The sequence below is a fragment of the Sprattus sprattus genome (assembly GCF_963457725.1).
Source record: "Sprattus sprattus genome assembly, chromosome: 16".
Taxonomy (NCBI): domain Eukaryota; kingdom Metazoa; phylum Chordata; class Actinopteri; order Clupeiformes; family Clupeidae; genus Sprattus; species Sprattus sprattus.
In genome coordinates, this window is record NC_137914.1 from 11,700,481 (window position 1) to 11,722,658 (window position 22,178).

The window sequence follows — 22,178 nt, forward strand, 5'->3', positions numbered from 1 at the left end:
AACCTGAGGTTGGACCAGCCGTATGACTGTAAAAGATGACAGCCATTTAAACTGTGTAGGACTGGCAATAAAATTCCTTATTGAAATTCCTTCCTTGGCTTACAAAGCTATACAAAAGTACAAGTTCAGTTTCACTTAGAACCTTCTTCCTCACTTTTTCTGAAAGACTTCAGAGGACCAGAATTTTCATGACTAATTCTAGACCTTAGCGAAATAATTCTTAAATCTTTGTGTACTACTCTTGAAAACTAGTTCAGCCAAGTATTTGTCTTTACCACAACCTGTCATTATCATTAGAGAGAAAGTTTCACTGATATAAACCTCCTGACAGTTGTTGTTTAGGACCGTGTGAACGATGTGTTTAAAATTGGGCTCTTTTTGTACGGTCAGAAGTAGTGAACATTGGAGCAGGACACCTCCTACAGGTGGTGAAATTTAAACTGACATGGTAGATTTCAAAGATGTGATCGTGAGTGAGAACAGCAGAAGAGAAGAGAGCAGAGACTGGGACCCTTGCTGGGTCCAGCTGTGAGGCATTATAAATCATTCGGTTTCGCAAGCCTTTCCTATAAAGCGTGTCTTGTGACACCCTGCCTACATTACGGGTAGCTCAGGAAGACAGGAACACACACGCAAACCTAAAACCAAGAGTGGGAGAAATTCAGACAAAAGTCTCATGTGGCATTGTCCTCAACAACAAAAAGATCATAAATCTAGGACACTAGAAGAAGATGTGTGCAATTGTCACTGTCCCTAGTTGCCAGTTAATATGATGAATACATTTTGATGGAGACATATATGGGATTGTAATAGGGATTGAGGGATTAAACTGTTATTTGTACAGACATAAAAATGGAACGTGTTTAGACTATTAATGAACTTCATGTGTGGAGTATAGATGAGATTAGAATGTGTGCCTGTGGTCTGTTTGCATAAAAGAGTCATGACGTTTTCATTGCTCCTGCCTTAACGCCCGTGGACAAAAGGACATGTTTTAAACAGTGTATGCAGAACTGTGTTGGGTCAACTTTATTTTTCCATCACACAGTACACCATTGACTCTGGCATTCAAAACTACCATATGGAAAGTATAAGTGTACTAACTCAATAACATTACCAATCATTCATACAGACTTTTTAGTGCAATCAGTAGAGGAATTTAGTCTGTTTGAATGTCAGAAAAGCTTACATAATTTACACTCGTGGAAAGTTATATTCCTTGACAGAACACATGCGCTGCCGAAAATATAGCTGCAGCAAAACGTTATTTGTTGATGTTATGTATAACCTTTCTGGGTGTCTTTTTCCCCTCACAAGCTCAACTTAATAGATGGCAAGGCATGCCCAGATGCCAGTGTGCCCATTATCTGCCCTTACAACACCCTTAACTAAAGTCTGTCAATCCAGTGTGTTTACAATGTGAAAGAAATATGGGTTTGAAGCTATCTTTTGTACCATGCAAACCTCATCTGGAGGCTTGGCAGCTGCAAGCTGCTGCAAATGGGGTGACCACAGTCTATGCAGGCTAACTCGGGAAATGGAACAAAAGGAATTCCTAGAAGTACAGCAAAGACTCGAGGAAGAAATAACAGACAAGAACTGGAAAACACATGAGAAATCACACTGCTTTAGCAAAGCCTATCCGATTATTGCTCCGATCAAACTCAGTGTAGTAGCGGGCGATGAAATTTGCCCCCAGGATCCAGATAGGCCCAGTCGGGGGCGGGACATCCAAGCCTTTGAAGGTGACAGTGCAGATGTCTTCTCCAAACTGTGATTGCTACAGAGAGATGGGGAATTTTAAGGGCATAGGTGCATGTCAGGAAACTATAGATTGGCATCAAATATGATTTCCAAATGTGGAAAAAGTATGAATGGATGACTGCCAATGCTAATTCAAAACACTCTGTCTCATATTTGGTGGACTTCTCAGCGTTAGCACTGAGAAAAAAAAAACACATACTGTAACAAGGGAAAAACACACAATGATCTCCAAGATCCAACTTTCCAAAATATAATATTACATTTATTTTAGGTTAGTCCACAAAATAAGAATGAATGTACATGCAATTGACCTAGACCTGGAAATACCAGAAAAACAGTGAGTAGGACTTAGACATACCCAGAGGATGTAGTCTTCTTCTGTGAGTGGATACTCCTGACCTCCAAGATGAAAGGTCACGCTAGGTAGGGATTTGACCAGATCACAGTTCACCGTGTACTAACAGGAGAAAGGTAGACATTAGTCCACTTGCATCATACGCACAGGCTCCAGACCTACATAGACTTGCACTTTATTCTTAGAAGGCCTCACTGACCTTCCACCTCACCTCGCAGACACGCTGGGTAAGCCCAGCACGGCACTAATAACTCCAAAGGTGGCAACTCATTGCAATGTTTCAAACAGAATGCCTTTCATTATACTTTCAATCATCAATTTGGAGTCAGAGGACATTTTCTCTTCTCTTCTCTTCTCTTCTCTTTTCTTTAAAAATACTGTAACACTTTACAATGTCTTTGAATTCAATCAAATAGATTGCAAAGAAAAAATTAAGACTAAAATGAAAGATTGAATGAAATTTAGGTAGGCTTACTAGCTTAACTGAAAAGCTGTCATAACATTGCTAACAATGAGATATTAGCAAATAATTGTAGTGTCAGCAGATAAGTCAAGATAATGTGTAGCTTAGATGATTTAAGATTTTTGTGGGCACATTTAATAAATCATGGGCACATTTTAGTAGATCTAGTTTGCGATGTACTGTTACGTGTGCATGCCCACAAAGTAAGAAAAAACTGTATTTGGCCGCTCTCAGGCTCAGTAGAGACAAGAGTGTGTGCCTGTGCAGTGTGTGCCTGTGCAGTGTGCACAAAAAACATTGACATCAGACCACAACAGCAGGAAGAAGTATTGTCAGAGGAGGAGACAAATAAAGGAGGAGACAAAACATAGACATAGGAGGACCTGGACGTCAGGGTCCCAGCAGCCAGTTCATAATGTTTTGTCCCAGGCAGCTACTTAGCCAACCATGGTGCCAGAAGTGAACACATATGGGTAATTATAAAAACTATTTACATTGTGTTAAGAAAACATGATATGGGGGTGGCACTGAGGCGCAAGCAGCAGACCCCGACCATATAAGGGCTTGAACGCCCACGGAGACACAGGTTCGAATTCGACCCCGGGTAATGTCACGATCCCACTCCCCACCTCTTCTATCCATCTCATTTCCTGTCCAAACCTTCACTGTCCTTTTTGATTAAAGGCAAAAAAGCCCAGAAATAAATCTTTAAAAAAACCTAAAAAACATGATACAGACTTTTTTAAGCATTGAGCTAAACAAGTTTGCTAGTGACAAAAGTGCTTAATGAACATCTTTAACCATTAATTGTAATTTCATGAAGACAAAACCTGGCAAGAAAAAAAGCTAAGCCACACATAGGTTCTTAAAAGTCAAACATAAAGAAAAATTTAGTCAAATGCTCTGACAGGCAATGGCACTGCTTATGTTGAGAGAACGACATTTACAGTGAATTGAGAAGGAATTTGTTTTTATATCGGTGAAACGTTTTCTCTGTCAAATGATTGCACAGCTTAAACTTAGTGTATGAATGTTGATTAATGCTTTATGAAGCACTGATGAATGTATTATGAAGCCTTCGTGTAAGCTTTCATGAATGTACCAATCGACTCACCCTTCAAATAAAGTACTACTAGAATACTTTTGGAGGGTTTCTCAAATTACTTTCAAGAAGAGTCTTGTGACCCTAGAGAGAACCCATTCTTGTTTTAATCTCCAGCCAACTCAGCTGAGGTCTCCTCAGAAATGTGTGAGCATGTAGATTGCGTGAGTGTTCTCACAGCAGCTTCATGCTTGTCCATCTCCTTTCATCACTTGGGATTGTGCAAGAGACTATAGACAAGAAACAAGGTAAACGCTAACACAAATATCGGATTTGGCTGGGAGAAAGGGGGTTTCTCAACATTTCTGGCATGCATGAGTGACTGGTTAACAACAGCTAGGAAATCCGTTCTGCTGTCCATTAACGCCAGGTTAATATCTCACATGTTTCCTGTTTGGCAAGTTATTGTTCCTATTGCAGATGATAGAAATGGGCATTGCTAAGTGTGCACATTTGCACTTATTAGAAATATCCTGACCTGTACAGAATCAGTATTTTTCCAGATATATATATCCAAAAATATTTTGCCAGAAATATTGTCCATATTATTTGTCTCATTGTATTACTGAAATGTACTATTTGAGAGCCATAAACATATTCCAGCATCCCATCAACAGAAATGGTCTTATCCCTGGAAATAAGGTTAAACAACAACCTGTCTTGGCTACCTACTGGGAAGGATGTTTCCACCACCTAACTACTTGCATATGTGTTAAGCATTTTCCACTAACTCATTCTGGCCTGATATATCTTATTCAAAGGGCCAATTTAATGTCACTCTGGAAACAAAAGATAGGCTTTATCCACTTACGGGACGGGTGCAGCATTAAAGGTACAGGCAATTAGCAATTCTGACAAAAGTTGTTGATATTTGAGCTTCACAGCTAGTTCAATATCATCTCCCAAAATAAACACTTCCTCACTGCTTGCAGCTATAACAGTCTTGCCCACTGCTCCTAGACCAAACCTCCTGAACAATGCGGGCTGGCAGTGCTGGTCTAGTTCTGTTATCAACTATGAAATTAAACATATTTACAAACGCTACGTACCCCGCCCTCGGCCAGTTCAGTGGCACCAATCGTCTTCATCATAACAGAGATTGACGAGGCAGGGCCTGTGATGTAGGATGAGCCGGTGTCAATCACAGCAGTACATCCCTCTCTGCAGAACAGCATGTCTGTCCCCACAGACACACTAGAAAGGAAGAGCGACATTGTTGAGAAGAGTTCAGATAAACAATGGCAGTAACATTGAGAAAGGGAAATAAGCACTCACCCTTTCATGCTGACATCCCATTTCCCCTCCTCGTTGGTATCCACGTAGTTGAAGGACCCTGTATAATAGTCAGGATCAGTCCCACCTAGAACGATCTCTCCACCAGGCAAATGCTTGGGATCTCTGACAGGATTTGGATGTAGAAAAACATTAGCAAATAGTGCTCATATATAATAACAACAATTAATAGTGCGACTGATGCACTGATTTATGAGATGTGTTTGTGGCAGACTAACCTGCTGTAGTACACAGAGAATACCTCCTCTTTAAGTACGTGCTGGGACATGATGCGGTCAAACACTGGTGTAATGCCATCAATGGCCACATCGGGGTAGCCCATTCCCAGCACGCCATCAAACTTGGCAAATACGAACGGAATGGCTGGAAGTGCTGTGGCTTCTGCAAATACCTGCACCACTGGGATGCCCCCCATCTACAGATGAGCCAATGAGAATCACTCAGAACAGAGGTCATTTACGTCAAAGCACTCCATTGAAAATGTTTGTCATTTCTATTCCATGTTGATATTGGTTTAGTCATAAATCTAGGCCATTTTTAGGATACTGGCTCTGCTAAGACTTTTGCATTTCTGGGCATCAAGGCATCACTCACCACAACCACATCCTCACTCAGGAACCCTCGCACATTCCCAGAAGCATATTGGATGGAGAAAGCTGTGCCGTTCTCTATGTGTGTGTGAGATTTAGATGCGTCATATCTGTTATGAGTGACTGAGAGATAAAGAAAGGCATAAGTTAAAATTTTCTTTGAAAGACTTCAGGCCAAAATAGAGCATTGTAAGACACACACACACACACAAATCATAAGGGTCATATCAGATCATAATCATTGAGTAGTAGGATCATGAGGTAACATGATGAACAAATATGGACAAAATCATTGTTGCTTGGGTTTCTGTGCATCGTGTGCCGAAACCATTCCGTCAGCATTCATATATACAGTATGTATGTGGAAGATACTCACCACAAGCTGAGTAGAGTGGGGAGCATTTAAAGGAGGGAATCCATAGATTGGCTGAGCCTGTGTCAAACACAACATTGAACATCTGAGCTGGGGAGCCTATACTTATCTCCCCAAAGTACTGAGTCTGAAAGAGAGAGAGCAGAAGACGGTGAGTTGGGAGAAGGGTAATGATAATGGTGTCATTCAAATGTCTATATGAACTAAATCTAAACTTAATTTAACAAAAAAGCTAAATTAAAGCTCTCTTTAATGGTACATTTAAATTAAATTAAATTAAATTAAATGGTATACATCTCGTGTATATCCATTAGTGACGAGGTTTCTCACATCCAGATAGTTGGTCAGCGGGGTAGGGGCCGTGCCATTGCCAGGTGGGGGACTGTCCCCCTTCTTCTGGACCAGCTGTGCAAAAACCTCTTCTGGTGTGACACCCATGTCCTGCAGGGTCTCTCTAATGGAGGGCATTTTCTTCAGAGAGATCCTAATAAGGAGTAAATAGTATATCCACAAAACATATATGAATAAAAAGTTAAAAACACTGACCTGTGCTGTGCATCCCCTTATGTTTTTAACCTCAAATACTGATCATGTCACAAAAGCACATAAAGAATGAACTGCATTAAATAATGACACAGATATACACGGATACACATATTGCCAACTTCTCCACACACACTACAAACACCAATGCTTGTATGTACAGGTCTCTGTCCATCACACATACACAGAGAGAGAGAGAGACAGTGATAAACAAATGCTTTACAGTAGTACATGATTGTGTTAGAGTACCTGTGTAAAGTCTGCTTGGATGCAGCTGCCACTGAAAGGAAGAGCAGAGTCCAGCCGTGCACTCTTATTCCCAGGGCCATTTTATAGCACAGCAATCTCCGAATAACAACTGGAAATATATCCTCAGTCCTTCACAAATCAAGATGGTTCTCTTTCTTCAGTCTCTTTACTATTGAGTTCTCTGATGGCTTTGAAACAACCACAGCTTTCTTCCCTCTTTTTATACCATATCTTCTTTCTCAGAACATCCAAGGAGATCTGTCTGACTCTCAAGCTTGTGCCGTCGGAGAAGAAAGAAACCCTCCACCCCCATAGGTCACTCTATCTCGCTCCCTCCTTCTGATAAACTGGTTCCTGGGTGGGTTGACCTTTGACCTAGGGAAACCCAAGAGACAGACAGGGGGGACTGGGGACTTATGGGCTCAGTGCAGTCGCCTTGAAATGTCCTAAGGCTAACGGCAGCAAGTCTGGGAAACATCAACAAGCGAGCTAATGGACGTCAGATACATATGTACAGGGCCAGGCTCTCTCTGTATGAGGTGTCAATGTATTCAGGCCTCAATAACTACTTATCCCATAGTTCAACAGAAAACAAAAATAAACACAGCAGACACATACAAGTAGCACTCAAATAGCATACACTCTGGAGAGTACCCTTCTTTTAGTTCTTTTTTCTCCCCTCTTATCTCTTCAGCAGTGTGACCAACTGATTGCCAGACATTTCCCTAACTGATCTATTCTCACTCTGCTGATAAGTCCTGCCACTGTTGGAGAGAAAGCCATGGGAAAGAGAGAACAACAGAGGGATAAAGCTTGTGAAAGGGATTTTGGTTGGGTAAAGCTCTGGGGGACAAACACAACCCTTGGTTCTAGGTTACATGATCAATACGCTTCCTCTAGGGAAGACTAGATGGGAAATTGGTTGGTTGGTTTGGTTTACAGTTAACAGTCCAGCTGTTCCCCACAGCTCGTCTCCAATTCAAATGAACTCCACTGAATGCAGGTACAACAATAACTGATTTGACGATTCACAACACGATTCCAAATCTTATTTTGCATTTTACCCTTCTGTTCACACTAAGCCCAAGAGTTCCTTGCTCATGATCTATCTTCTAGGAGGCAATCATAGTGCTTGTTCCCACGGTATCTGATCTTTTTTGTAATGGGGGATTTACGTAAAGCACCGACCAACCCGCTGACGGGGAGATATGGGCACCCACGTCAGGCATCGGCACTGTGAGGTCAGAGGGCAGGTCTTAGGTGACTCCCAGGGGACTGAGCTACCAGGAAGCTGAAAAAGAGCTCAGCTCCAGTAAGCTGCTGGTGACAAGCCAAACCCCTCATATTCACAAATACTACAGATTTTTTTTTTTTACTGATCGTTTCTATCATGTCTTGACACGAAATAATGCTCTGCATTTTACGTGTATTTGGTGTCGTTGTAAATTCTAAATATTGTCCATTGCCACAGTAATTACTTAGCTGCATAGACAAAGACTATTTGTAAAGCAATTCAAAAATATAATAGCTTTATGCAGAAAAAAGTAAGGCACGTTGCTGTAGAGGTCACCACAAGGTCAAAGTTGTAATCTAAACAAATTATTGTAGTGTTCCGTGTCTCTCTTGGTAGTGACGGCAACAGTTAGGCTTTTCATTGGCGGCAGCCTATTATTATGACACACATACATACATACATACATACATACATACATACATACATACATACATACATACATACATACAGTAGGAGGAACTCACTGGCAGAAACACCCTTCACAATGATAATAACACAGGAATGAATGGACATGACACACAAATGACACGATGGATGTTACACATACACTTTTTCTCAACAAAAGAGGAAGACAATAATAACCTACTCACAGTCTTTCACCTGAGGCATGCTGGGAAATCAAACACAGTCTCTCGCTCCGATGCATGACAGATGTTTCACCCCCTAACCCAAACACTCTACAATATATTTTAACGGTGTTGTATGAACATACATAGTAATGACATGAATACATAGAGTATACATACATACAGTACATACATACATACAAGTTGATAACACACAAGTTATTCAAAGAAAGGGAGTAATTTTTACCAATTGTTGTTGTTGTGGAATGATAATGTGTTAATAGCTATGGAATGCTCATACTTTGCTGTAAAGTGATCAAGACTGTATATTTATTTTAACATGATGTGATTGATAGTATTTCCTAAAGGTTATGTCTCAACCCACAACACGAATCTAAACTGTTGACATCTTCAGTTCCCATGAACATCTGATTCTCAAAATTCAGTCTGTAATAAGTGACCTGATGTGCATCACTGGTTTTGGCTGAAAAATTATATGAAAACATACCATTCAGCTTCTAGTGAAGTATAATAGACGTCTAGCAAGGTTGGAAGAAGAATACAAAGAAATATGTCTGGCCCATTAGGCAAACTGAGTAACTGTGTTGGGGCTTCCCTCCATTGTACATGGTGGAGTGCAACTTAATTATAAACAGATGTTGTTTGAAACCTCAATAACGAAAGGTGGTTCCTATCAAGTCCCGCAGTAAAATTCTGGGCTCAGTACCTAGAACAGAGTGTGTCTGTTTTTGTATACCTCCTATCAAATGTCTCCTGAGTCCAGGACTCAACCCTTGTCTGTACATGTTGCTGACATTTCTAGTTGGCCTTTGGTCAGTTAACCATATGGCCCCCTCCATGGGAGTTTCCCACTGAGGAGGGCATGTCTTTTTTGGGTCATTACTTACACCCCATTACCCTCTCTGGTGGGCATGGGAAACTCATCCATCATTTGTGCTGTACTCCCTCTTGTTGTTGCATTCCCTCTCAGTGACATGTTCTGGCAAAGCATACGCACTCTGACTAGATCTTGGTTGTGGACTCAAACGGCCTGTGAATGCGGGTACTGTTTGAAAAAAAATGATGACGTAGGAGTCACACTGCAGAGAAAGCTGTTTTGTGCAGTCACCAAAGTCTCCACTAGGTGGAGACCTGTGTATGGGACACAGCAAAAGTGGAGCTGGGGCATGTACACAAATTATACTGTCATTTGTTCCAGTTCTGGTTGCCAATATCTTCATTCAACTGCTCTGCCTGATTGTTCTGTCATTGCCATACTGTTGACATATTTACAACATTGTTGTAATTGTCTGAGTTGGAAACTATAATCTAAAACATTTGAATTTGTTAGATGATGTGTTTTCACACATTTTGCTTCAGTTAAAAGTTACACAACATTGGGGAGGAACACAAGGCAATAAAGGATGGCAGGGATTGTACCGAAGGCAGAGATATATGATTTTTATTATATCAAAATTGAGTGTGGATTTTTGTTTGGAATAACAACTTCTGTTGCTGTGTGGGAATTATGTTGATTATCAGCATTTTAGGAGCATGGACGTCATTTTATACCTGGAGAGACAGTTGCTTCAGTTTAAGGAAGTATTCCTGTCACCTAGGTGCAGCCATCTTTTCTTTCTGGGATTTAGTTCTGGATAACTAATGGAGATCTTATGCTGATGATCTGCACTGGAGTGATCAATAACATATGGTCTTACATTTAAACATTTTTTGCCCTTTCATGAAATTCATGGAAAGCCATTAGAACAGTCATTAAGAAGTGTTTGAGTGGCGTATACTGATTGCAAAGGGATTACATTGCTGTCTTGGATTGCCCTATGTACTCTTGAGATGACCATGGTAAATTAGACTACTGATTGGCTTGTTACAAGTTAATCCTCTGAAAATGACATTAGTTTATTCCACGCTTTTGTGATTAAAGGAATTGACTTTGAAGACTGAGGTCAACAGCCCTGTAGAGACTCAGATTCTCAGATCCAATAACACAATGGCCATTTAGAACGGGGGGTGACAGTGGTACAGGAGGTAGAGAAGTCGTTTAGTAATCAGAAGGTTGCTAGTTTGATTCCCTGTCAAAGTGTCCTTGGGCTAGACACTCAACCCCTAATCACTCCTGGTGTGCAGTGTGCCATCAGTGTAAATGTAAAAAATGTGTATACATCCTTGTGAGTCGCTTTGGATAAAAGCGTCTGCTAAATGAATACATGTGAATGTAAGAACAGGTCAGTATAATATGTCCATGAGATGACACTGGGACAGCAATGGAATACTGGCTTTAAACGTGATATTATTATTACATTTCGTTTTCTAGCTGAGGTTTATCTTCAGGTGAAACAAAGACATAGAAGAACAATGTGCATGGCATTTTTGGGAGGAAAGTCTAAAGGTCAAAACATTGTCAGTAAACAGAAGCACTGTGTCCGTTGTTGTTGTTTGTGCTGTTGCTTTTGCTTTTCACAAATCATAACATCCCCCAGGGGGCATAAATAACCAGTTACACACACAGTATACGGCATCAGTGGTGATACCAGTGACACATTATATGAAAGTTTTAAATGTCATTGTCAGTGTCCCTGCTTTCCATCTCCCCCTCTCATGTGTGCTTTTCTCTGTGTCTTTGCTGTTAGATGTTTTCCTTCAGATCCCATTCAGCGGTCATGCCTGGATTGATGTATTTATTTGTCCCCTAGTGGTAAAGTGGAGGGCAGAAGGGGAAAGGGGGGGCAGGTGTGTTGCATTGACACTGGAGGGCATCCTTTAATGAGCTTATTAGCATCAGTTGGTTAGCCAATAGATTATGGTTGAAAAGAAAATGCATTTCAGCTGACTAAAAAGGTTTTTACATTGCAATTTCTAAATTTTTCTGATGGTAGGGGTAATGGATTTAAATTTTTCGAATAACAAAGGAATGTTAACACACCCCACTGGGAAGGCTAATTGCCTCCTCCAGCAATTTTCCTGAAAGGTTTTATAATGGCCTTTGGACATTGATGCTGAAATTAAGGTTGGAGTTTTGTTGTGAAAGATAAAATACAGGTTTTCATCTCAAATTGTGAAGCTATTGCATACTGTAACACAACCTTTTTGTCCCTGGAAACCTTACACTAAAAATGAAGATAGAGAAAAACAAAAGCAGATGAATGAATTGAACAGGAATGATGTGTACTATCTTTTCAGTGTACCTTCAAAGTTGTATCTTTACCAGAGGTCTAGAAACAAGTTTAATTGTTACAGCAGAAACTGTATATCGCACCTTTAAATTATGTTATCGAACAGAGTTTAGGAGGAGCCCTTTGGGAATGACTGACAGCTGTCACTCACCCCACTTCCATATTCCAGACTATTTAAACCTGCCTTACCTCTCCCCTATGTCACGCACTCTGGCGTACTTAAGTGCTGTTTGACTCAGCTTCCCGTGGGAAGACACTTGGAGATGCAGCTGGAACTTCATGGCTCCTCTAGCAAGTTCAAAGAGGATGATGGCATACCCCCAACGCCTAATCCAGTGGTCAGCTGTACAGCCACTCCTTCAACTGACCATGAGGAAGGCCCCACGGGATATGTTAGGACTCTTCGCCACCCAGCCGTGGCTCCCAGAGTCCGGCCTCGGCAGCACCATAATCCTGTCTGAGGCTCTCCTCGCTACACTCGTAAGGATAGTCCGCTCCATTGGACTGTGGTCCGTATCCAAAGCACACTCCACGTCTGTGGTATCCCATTCCAGAGAGTCTTCTGACCCAGCCCAACATTGACCTTAATTTGGTTATCCAGCAGCAACCATAGCAGGTACAGTGCAGCCATCAGCCCAACAACCAATACATTCATTCTAACTCTCCATAGAATTACTATCATCTGTTTGCTTCTCGAGTGTTGGGCAAAGACCCCATAGCAGCTGCCCCTTCTCTCCTGGCCCAATGGAGTCCAGATGCAGATCCCTCTGTGGCCAGCTCTGCCCAAGGGGGTGGTTCGAAATGCATACCAGTCATGGGTGAGTAAGTGAGTGTCAGAGTCCCAACTAGCATTAGCCTCCCAAGTGTTCCGTCCCTTGACATGAACATTGTTATTTTCTAGACAATCCCAACACTGTATGCCTGGCCCTAGAACCTCATAACCCACTTTTTGGCCACGTAATAAACGTTTTCTCCAACTAAGCTAAAAATGACATACAAGACATAATGATCTCTAGGGGAATCTAATCAAATATGTACCAAAAGTAGTGCCGCTTAAGTAGTGACATTCAAAGTCAGATAAAGTGAACCAAAACTATTTAGGGTACGCAGCTACCAGGCAGATACCGTGTTTCTTCAGTTGCTTTGCATCAATGAGAGGCCTAAAAGGACCAAGTCCCCAATTCGGTTTCAGTGCTAGCCATTCAAGCCCTATGGAGTGCTGATCCATCCCACCCAGCGACAGCATAACACATTTCCTACATGCAGCAGTCCACAGCTAACCTCTCTGGAATCTAGCCGACTCTGGAAGCGCCCACTCCCACCCAGCAACCGCTTCACTGAGCTTTTCACACCCTGTGTGTGCAATGAAACAGAGTGTTCCTATCCGTCTGCCCCACGTACTCTTTGGCCATAGCTCCCCCTCCTCATGCTTCAGCATTCAAGCCACCACTGTTCTCCACGTCCATCAGAAATATCATCCTCTCAGGTGCATATGTAGATCTTTCCACTCTTCGGAAATTGCTTGCAACCCCTGCACGTCATTGGGATGTAGAATAGGGCCTCTTAAATCATCCGGCCCAAATGTCTTTTCCCAAGTTCTGTCTTGCGTTCTTGGCAATCTAAGACTAACAGCCAAGTAACACAGTGATTCAACAATTCTAAATGAATCCCACCTGACTGTGAAGATACCAGTTAATGCCAGCTAAATGGAAAGGTGAAGACAATTGCATCAAAGAAAGACATGTATCTTGGCCAAATAAACAACTATGAAGTCTTTATGAGGAACAGATTATGCAAAAATAAGGTCTTTGAACACAGCATGAACCACTAACATTGAGATTTACTGTATATGGATGAGCAGTAATAAAGTGAAATCTTGTCCAATTTCAACAAGTTAAACAAGTTCAATCAGAGAACTGAACGCATGATTCTGATGAAATAGTTTAAACTTTCTACAGTTTCTTCAGCCACTCTACTGAGAACCAAGCAATAACATTTGGACAAAAAGAAAAAATGACCTGGTAGTATGTGTCTGATGTTTGTCTTTGTTGAAGCAGCAGATTATAAACATTGTTACTAACCATAAAGACTTACAACTTACATCACCATACAGGTGTCACCCTGAAATATTTAGCCATTTTATTCCAGTGGAGTTCCTAAGTATCAGTGTTGACTAGCTTGACTATGCATGCACTTCACTCAAAAGTATGTATAAGTATATTTGACCTCCAGAGAAAGCGGATACCAATTAAACTGATATCAATGTGAAATGCATCCCCATTTCAAACACATGGGGATCATAAGTGACTGCAATGTTGCATCAGAAAATTATTAAAAACACAAAACACCAAAACAGATAGAATACACAATATAATGCAATTTTATCTTTTTGTTAGAGCTCCTTCAGAATTGCTACATAAATGATAGTTTACAAGCGTTTGCATTTGTGTGAAAGCTAAACAGCATACCTTACCCTTAAAGGGTGTTTGGCCATGTAAGGCCAATATAAAGGTGGGCAGGAGAACCACTGAGGAGCTGTCTTGCTCAATATAGATTCACTTAACTTGAACAGATGCCCTCACTGAAAGCAGCTGGTTTGTGGTCAACTTCACCCACACTGCAAGTTTTAAATTAACTTAAAATTGCCAAAGGGAAATTACATCTGGACATTCACTAGATGTAGTGAATTTTCACAGAGTAGTAATACATTGAATTGCTTATTGCCATGGTTATTATTGTACTTGTGACATGGTGTTGGTGGTAGCGGTCCTGATGTGTGCTGCAACTACTGATTAGTGACATTACTCGTCTAGTTTTACTGCTATGTACTGCAGCTGAGAAGGAACATGGCATCTGACATGGTACACCGCATAGGCGTCAGCCAATCAATCAATGAGTCAAAACTATTTTTTTTTTTTTAATTTTCACTTATTTGTCACAGAAGGCATTGATTTCATCAGCATCTGAGTTATTCATCATATTGGCATTTCAACTTGAGTTTCAAAGATTTGAATGTACACAAACTAGGACAAAGTGATGAACCACTCAAATGTACAGATCAAAGATACTTTATCAGTATTTTCCCACAGTGCCCAGACTTTAGCACGTCGCATTATAAAACAACAGAATGTTTTTAGACAGTTGTAGTGTTGCTGATTAATTGTCTAATGTCCATGCACACAGATCAATGAACCATTCACTGCTGAGACAAAGGAAATTCAATCTGTGCACTGGAAGTATGATGGCCAGGGTCAGGACCACTTCTGCGCTGTGTGACCGCACTTGAAACTGAGGTTGTCTCCTCTAAATCTGAATTATACAGTTCAGCTTTGAGGATTTACTTCACCACACATTACCCTGTGACAGTGGCTGTGTGAGAAAACTAACACATATTACTTCTTACAAGTACCTTAAAATTGGTCCATTAATACACAAAGCCAGTAAAACAGTTTATGGGCATCAGTAAAGAGTAGCTTTGCTATTTACATGTGCTTGTCCAATACCTTTAAGTATGTGTGATAAGATGTGTAATAAGACTGATAGTGTCTTGATTCTAACAGACTTAAGAAACTAAACCTCAGTTTAGTGCTTGATCTAGCGTCCTTCAGAAAATGGTTACCTTTGCAACATCTGCTGTATTTTCTGAGTTACAAGGGCACTAAACCTTAGACATATGACATATGGAAACAAAAGAGCTACCCGATAGCTGTAAAATTAGCATATTCACAAAGGCAAAATTCCATTTGACAACCACTTGTATGTATGACCATGGCATGCTTTAACACTTATACAAAGCTAGGATGTCATACTGTTTTTGGCCATGGTTTTAAGCAGCCCTATAAACTGATCTGAAAAATCAGGCTGAGTGAATAACTGCACTCTCAGATTCAGCGTAGGCTGCACTCTCTATCACCTCTAAGGATTTGGCCCTTTGTATAAATACCACACATGAACATAGCCTACGACATAAGATGTACAAAATATCATTCAGGAAAATTACTTTAGTGCCCTTTTCCAGGGAGAAAAAAGCTAATATTTCACATCAAAACTAAATGTATCATGTTGTTTTTGTATGAAATATGATAAGGATTATAGCCATGGGTAGGTCATCCAATGCATTTAAGTTGAAAGTTGTGAAAAGACTCACATTTACATCAATGTTGAAATCTGTGGGTATCTAAGATTGTAACACAAAATCGTTCATGGTAAAAATAGAAAAACAAATGTTGGGTAGTCGTTAATGGAAATGCCATGGCTCTGAGGGCTGCCCATTTCTCTGCCTGAGCTGCCTGTAAAATAATGTTTTATCCCCAGTTTAGTTAAAGCCTGTGCTTTATAAAAACTAGTGCACAGTCATGCCTGTTACTAATGAGGCAGACAAAACATTTGTTACCACCCAGTGCTTCATCAACCAAATCCACCCACAGGCACCGAAAGTGATATGTAGTGGAGGAATGAACCATCCAGAACAATGTCAACAGTTCTGATAGCTCAGTCTTTCAACAAATAGGGACACATTTGAGCAGCCTAGAGATTTTTGTGTGTGTTAAATTGCTATGCGCCATTGATAATGAAAAACCTTAGCACTCAGTACTTTCAGTTATACACAGACTAAAACTGCTCTGGAAAGAGATTAATCTAGTTTGTGCCATCCTAAGACTTCTGTGAGTAAATTGATTCTTCTCTTGACACAGGGTTATAGAATTTTTTTATTCGAAGCCTATTTATAATGCTTCAATTTTGGCTCGTTGATGTGTTGTATGTGTGTTTTCAATAAGCCTCTTCTACATTCTGCAGATACATCAACAGATATCAGTAACAAATACAGATACATCAATAGATACATTTTGATCTGGTAAGGTGCATTTTGTTCTCAAAGTCGCGTAGAGACTAGGATTACATAAACTAGGAGAATTTAAATGTGACAAGTAGAAGAAATGTTGTGTAACCTCAGGGGGTCTTTACCCAGATAAAACAATAAATAGCTAAACCTATTGTTGGGTACTGGCCACATAAAAGCAATGGAATGTGTTCAATCAGAACCTTTCTCTACAACTGCATCTAATAAACATTTACAACAATCCCAGAAAGTAGTATTCTATTTCCACTGGGCATGAACCAAAGAATGTTCTCAATTCTCTGGCTTGCAGTTTGCCTTTTAATCATCATTTCATTATTTACAGTAATTTAAACTGCCTTTTTTCATACATGATCATGTTGTTCAGTGTATGTGGAAAGTGTAGCTTATAATTGTGTGTGTGTGGCTTAATTGTGTGTGTGTGGTACACCAAGTATTACTTTAAGATGAAATTAAAATACCCACATTGTTTGTTATGTACTAGTGTTTTTAGTATTACATTTCTGTCAACAGACAATCATCTGCCATTGAAGAATATTCAAACTATTGCAGAATTGCAAAATATACAGAACATTGCGTTCGTGTACTTGAGCTCGTACAGATCATTTCTGTCATTTCTGTCTTTTATGCTAAAGAATGGTTATGAAAGGCTATCCTTCATCTGATCTAGCCTCTGTAAACTCACGGGACATCCGTAACATCACACCTTGCCCACAAATACATTTGCCAAAGCAAGAATAAAAACAAAAAGTGACCTAAGTTAATTTAGGCATCTGTCTGATATTCTAGATCATTCCGGCCAACCAAGGTGGTAGAAAAAGTCCAACAGTCCCCAGAATGCATACCAAGATGAACATCCACAGGAAAATGCGGTCTATGACCATTGCCACATATTTCCAGTCTTCTCTCACCTGTCAAAAAAAGAAATTAAATGGTTGTCTCAATTCTCATGGTACATCGTCTCACAGCGTTCAATTTTCTAAACTAAATAGATTTTTTGTGGATGACCAGATTTCTTTAAGGAAATACCTGTCACTCATTGCAGGCTAATGAAATATTTACAACATCGGTGTGCTGCCCGATACGTCAGCCTGCCTCTGAAAGAATGGCACCTACATTTGTTGGTCATCCACAGACATTACTGACACTTCTTAAATTATGCAGTGTATTTTTTCTCAACTTCTAAACAACTGCACATTTTTCAGGGCTGTATGCAAAGGAAACAAGACTTCCTTCCTCAGTGAATGAGAATAGTTAACACTTTGTGAGTATTTCTACTTGTGATTATTGTGCTGAATGATGAAGCCACAGTAGTGTGCTGTCTACTTATGGAACGATGGTCACTAATTTTGTGGGACATTATGCCATCATATCATAGCACCTACATAAATGTTTTGGCCCATAGTATCTAACAGTACACCTGAAAAGAAGTGGCTTTGTGGACTTACAGAGAAGTCAGCATCCTCTGCCCGAAGGTGGTCAGCAATGTACTGCACTCCCTCTATGGCCTGCTTCATGGAAGGGGACATGGTGGTGATCAGATTCAGGACTGCTGGCTGGGCCTCTTGAATTGTTAAGGCAGCATGTGTCGTATTAAATTTACAATGCAGCTGGTGCTTGAACGGTTCTTCCTCCAGGCACTCTCCTGTCCCTATCTTCGCAGTGGTGTACTCCCTGTCCTGGCTGTCGTACTGGAAGTTGCAGGAATGGTAGTGTCTTGGGGCCCTCTGGGGTTGGGGCTCCCTCCCGCCTTCCTCAAACATGTGCTGCATTGAGTGTGCCTTGGATGGTAGTGCCCAGCCCTGATTCTCCACATGGAGGGGGAGGTGATGGAGTGATGGTCCAGATGTAGGGGGAAGGGTGGAGGAGGACGAGGAAGGTGAGCTGGAGGAGGCTGTGGTGAGGCCCAGCTTGAGCAGCTCCTCATGAAGGATGGAGTACTGGCTGGGTGAAGACCTTTGGAAGACAACTCTAGGCTGGGGCTCATTCTCTTGCTTGTTCTGCTCCATTAGGGGGTGTGACATGGGGCCCTGGTCCCGAATCTCAAGGCTGTCCAGGTGGCCCGTTAGGAAGGTCGGCCCCTGCCGCACAGGCTGGGAAACCCCGGCAGTCTTGTGCATCATCTCGATCAGCTTTCGGCAGTTTTGTTTGCCGGTGGCTGGCGGGCGCTTCATGAACAGAAATCGGGGCACAAAGTCGAGAAACACCCAACGCACCCAGTGCGGCATGCCATGCGTCCGCGGGGACCGGTGATGCACGTTCAGCACGAAGACGGTGATGATGATGGAGAGAGTCACGAAGATCATGGTGAAGAGAAGGTACTCGCCAATGAGCGGGATGACCAGCGACGTGGAGGGGATGATCTCTGTGATGAGCAGGAGGAACACAGTGAGCGAGAGCAAAACAGAGATGCAGAGTGTGATTTTCTCACCGCAGTCGGACGGCAGGTAAAACACCAGGACGGTCAGACAGGAGATGAGGAGGCAGGGGATGATGAGGTTGATCGTGTAGAAGAGTGGCAGCCGGCGAATGATGAAGGAGTAGGTGATGTCTGGGTAGATCTCTGTGCAGCACTCATACTTCTTGCTGTTGTACTTCCCCACGGCGTTGATAATCACCCACTCCCCGCTCTCCCAGTAATCCATCTGGTCCACATTGCTGGTAATGCTTATCAGGTCTATCTTGGCACGGTCGTATGTCCAAGAGCCAAACTTCATCTTGCAGTTCTGCTGGTCAAAGGGGAAGAAGGTGACATCAATGCTGCAGGAGCTTTTGTAGATGGCTGGAGGCATCCACTTGATCTTTCCATCGTAGAAAAGGTGAGCCTTTGTCAGGTGAGTCACTGCAAAATCTCCATCAGCACTGAAAGGGAGGAAACAAAGGTTATTAAAGCTATCCATGGCTGGACATGTTGGTGAAAAGAAGATATGTTTACAAAGGAGACGGCAATCATTCAAAGGTAATGTCTCAACTAAAATAGGTCCCCCCCTGCCAGAAAGTTATTGGATTGGTTTTAATCTAATTAAACACTACAGTAAATGAGCAAAACCACTACCTCTTATTGGATTAAGCTGTTTGTTGTTAATGAAGGAGGCTAAATAGGCACATAATGTGTTTAGAAATGGTTCTCTAGAAATTGCTTTCAGTGCAATAAAGTCAGATAGTGGGACCTGCCCTTTAACGCTGACACGAATATGTGACCAACCCACTGCCGAACAGCGCAGAAATATGTTGGACATTTTCAATTTCCGTAAACACTAAGAGATTCATGAGTCACCCTGCCTTCATATTGTTTTAGTCAGGATTGATTTTTGAGGCCTCTCAACTGTTAAATTGCCCTGGAGTAATATAAATTGCAACGAGGAACAGCTCCCTAAGGCTGAACTGTGACAAAGGCAGGATAATACGGTCACCCCTCAAGTGGACTAATTTTCCCTCGCCATTTCTCATAAGTACTATGAATGATGGCAGCCCATATCCTCAGACACCACGCTGCCCTCCTTGTCACTCACATCAGAAAAATAAATGAAAAAGTCCATTGTCGATGATGATCCATTTTAATATCTATAGGCTGTGGAGCTATGAGTGTGGCTAGTTTACATTTTATCTCAGTCCCATTTAAATATCTCACAGGAAGTTTTTTTTCTCCCCAGAACATACAGTATGCGTGGCTATTGATTCAGATAATTGAGACGGATAAGGCTGGGAACTGAAAAGGAAGATTGAAAGCAGAATATTACTTATTATAAAGTACGATGTCAGGCCTCCAGATGATTTCTGAAGGGATGCGGATGGAGGTGACATTTTCGTACTCGTGTGGATTCCAGCGGAGCTTATAATCGTTCCATTCCTGTTAGAACAAGGGGAACTGTCATGGGAATGTCCTACCAGACAGGGGAATTGACAGGAGAGATTTCAATTATAATTCTGATTAAATTCCGGTTACTCTAATCAAACCGTACTTGTTTCACCCAGACATTAGTGGTCATCATTTGGTTCTTCTCATCCTGGCGAAAAAAATAAACAAAAACACAACAGAATTGCATTTAACAAATCATGTGTCAAGTGTCCCTTTCACTCGGGCTACTCCTGAGGCAAAGCAATAATGAAGATGCATTGTACGGCCAGAATGCCAATTCTCTGGAGAGAACATCCTATATACGAGTGTGCGGCTCGCCGCAAGGCCACCCTGCGTCCAGTTCACTGGTAATGTCCTCCTCCTCCTCCACACCTCCACCCTACTCACCACATCAATCAGCTGAGCAATGGAGAGGCCAAAGTGCACCAGCACCACGTCAGACGTGTTGGCCACCGGCCGGGAGAACTTGTTGTAACGAGTGAAGAGCGTCTTCAGCAGCCTCTCCTCAGCATGGGCTCTTGCCACTCGCCGTGCTGCAGCTGCAGGGGAGAGAGACCAAGACAAGATGTGCAGGGCACATCCACCACACAGTGAAACCATGAGCCGTTATTAACTACCTCTCTGAGAATATCAATATGCCACTAAATTAATGTAAAGGTATATTAATCCACAAGACAGACAGTTTTCAGATGAATTCATGAAGAGTCTTGTCCATTTCTAGTGGCCGTTTACCAGTAGGGTCTTGGGCACTATACATTAACCACCATTACCCTAATTCAGTTATGGACCACCTGCCGTGATGGCTGGGATAACTCTGAATTACTGCTAGATTGATTGGAGGCTTCAGATTCTCCTGAACACTAACACAAAAATATGGTTGTGTTGGAACAGACTTAGGTCTCCTGCAGGGCCTAAGCCATGCTATTTCGGTGTGGTCAGCCTACTCTTATTCCATGTCTCAGCTGAACAGGAATTGCTTCCTTACAGAATTGCACCACTAGAGTGTACACCCTATAAATAGAGAGAAATAAGTTAGCTCTCTGCAAAGGCACCTGAAGAGATAGCTTTCCCTCGGCTTGAGGTAAGGGGTCTAATAAAACCACGACCCCCACATGGCATTTGGAGATTGTATCCGAGTGTTTTTTTGTGAATGAGGAGTGATCTGATTGGAGCAGTGCTTTGAGGCACACAGATTGAGACTGTGAGACCTGGTACATCCTCTGCCAAAGATAACAAATGTCAGTCTGGGGCTTCCAATAGGTATCCAAGAAGCGGACTGAAACTCAACAATTCAATTTTCTCTTAGATTGCCTCCCTTAATTGTTATTTCGTGTCATGTATATAAGTTGTACAGGTTTCTGTTCATAATAGATTATTGTGAACTATGTCTGTTGTATGTTGATGTATTTGTGAATTGTACACCATTCATAAAAGCTATCTGTAGATGATTAATGAATGGAGATTTCACAGTTATTTGGTTAGGTGACTGACACATTATACAAATGAAAATACATTTTCCATTGGAAAATAACCATATCCCCTAATTTGAGACCAAAGACCAAATAAATCTGAAACTCTTCTCCCAAAAGAGTAAAAAAAGAAAACAAGTAAAATGCAGTTATTGAGGAATGGGTCTAAAAATGAAGTATTTAAAAGCCTTTGCAGCTACTAAATCTAT

The 22,178-nt window shown here is 41.4% G+C and overlaps 2 protein-coding genes across 2 annotated transcripts; both read right to left on the minus strand.

The window, feature by feature from the left end:
- Positions 1-1,618: 1,618 nt before the first annotated feature.
- Positions 1,619-6,812, minus strand: ren (renin; the record flags this gene model as incomplete). Its single annotated transcript, XM_080853474.1, has 9 exons — positions 1,619-1,780; positions 2,123-2,221; positions 4,734-4,878; positions 4,960-5,082; positions 5,196-5,392; positions 5,572-5,690; positions 5,944-6,067; positions 6,271-6,424; positions 6,733-6,812. 9 exons carry the CDS (start codon positions 6,810-6,812, stop codon positions 1,619-1,621), a joined length of 1,203 nt encoding a protein of 400 aa, XP_080709600.1.
- Positions 6,813-17,426: 10,614 nt separating this feature from the next.
- LOC308377199 (neuronal acetylcholine receptor subunit alpha-4-like) lies at positions 17,427-21,019 on the minus strand (the record flags this gene model as incomplete). The annotated part of the gene is made up of 5 exons (XM_080853783.1): positions 20,888-21,019; positions 20,604-20,648; positions 20,382-20,491; positions 18,090-19,503; positions 17,427-17,552 (listed from the first exon to the last, which is right to left on the minus strand). Exons 2-5 carry the CDS (start codon positions 20,631-20,633, stop codon positions 17,427-17,429), a joined length of 1,680 nt encoding a protein of 559 aa, XP_080709909.1. The 5' UTR covers positions 20,634-20,648; positions 20,888-21,019.
- Between the last annotated feature and the right edge of the window lie 1,159 nt (positions 21,020-22,178).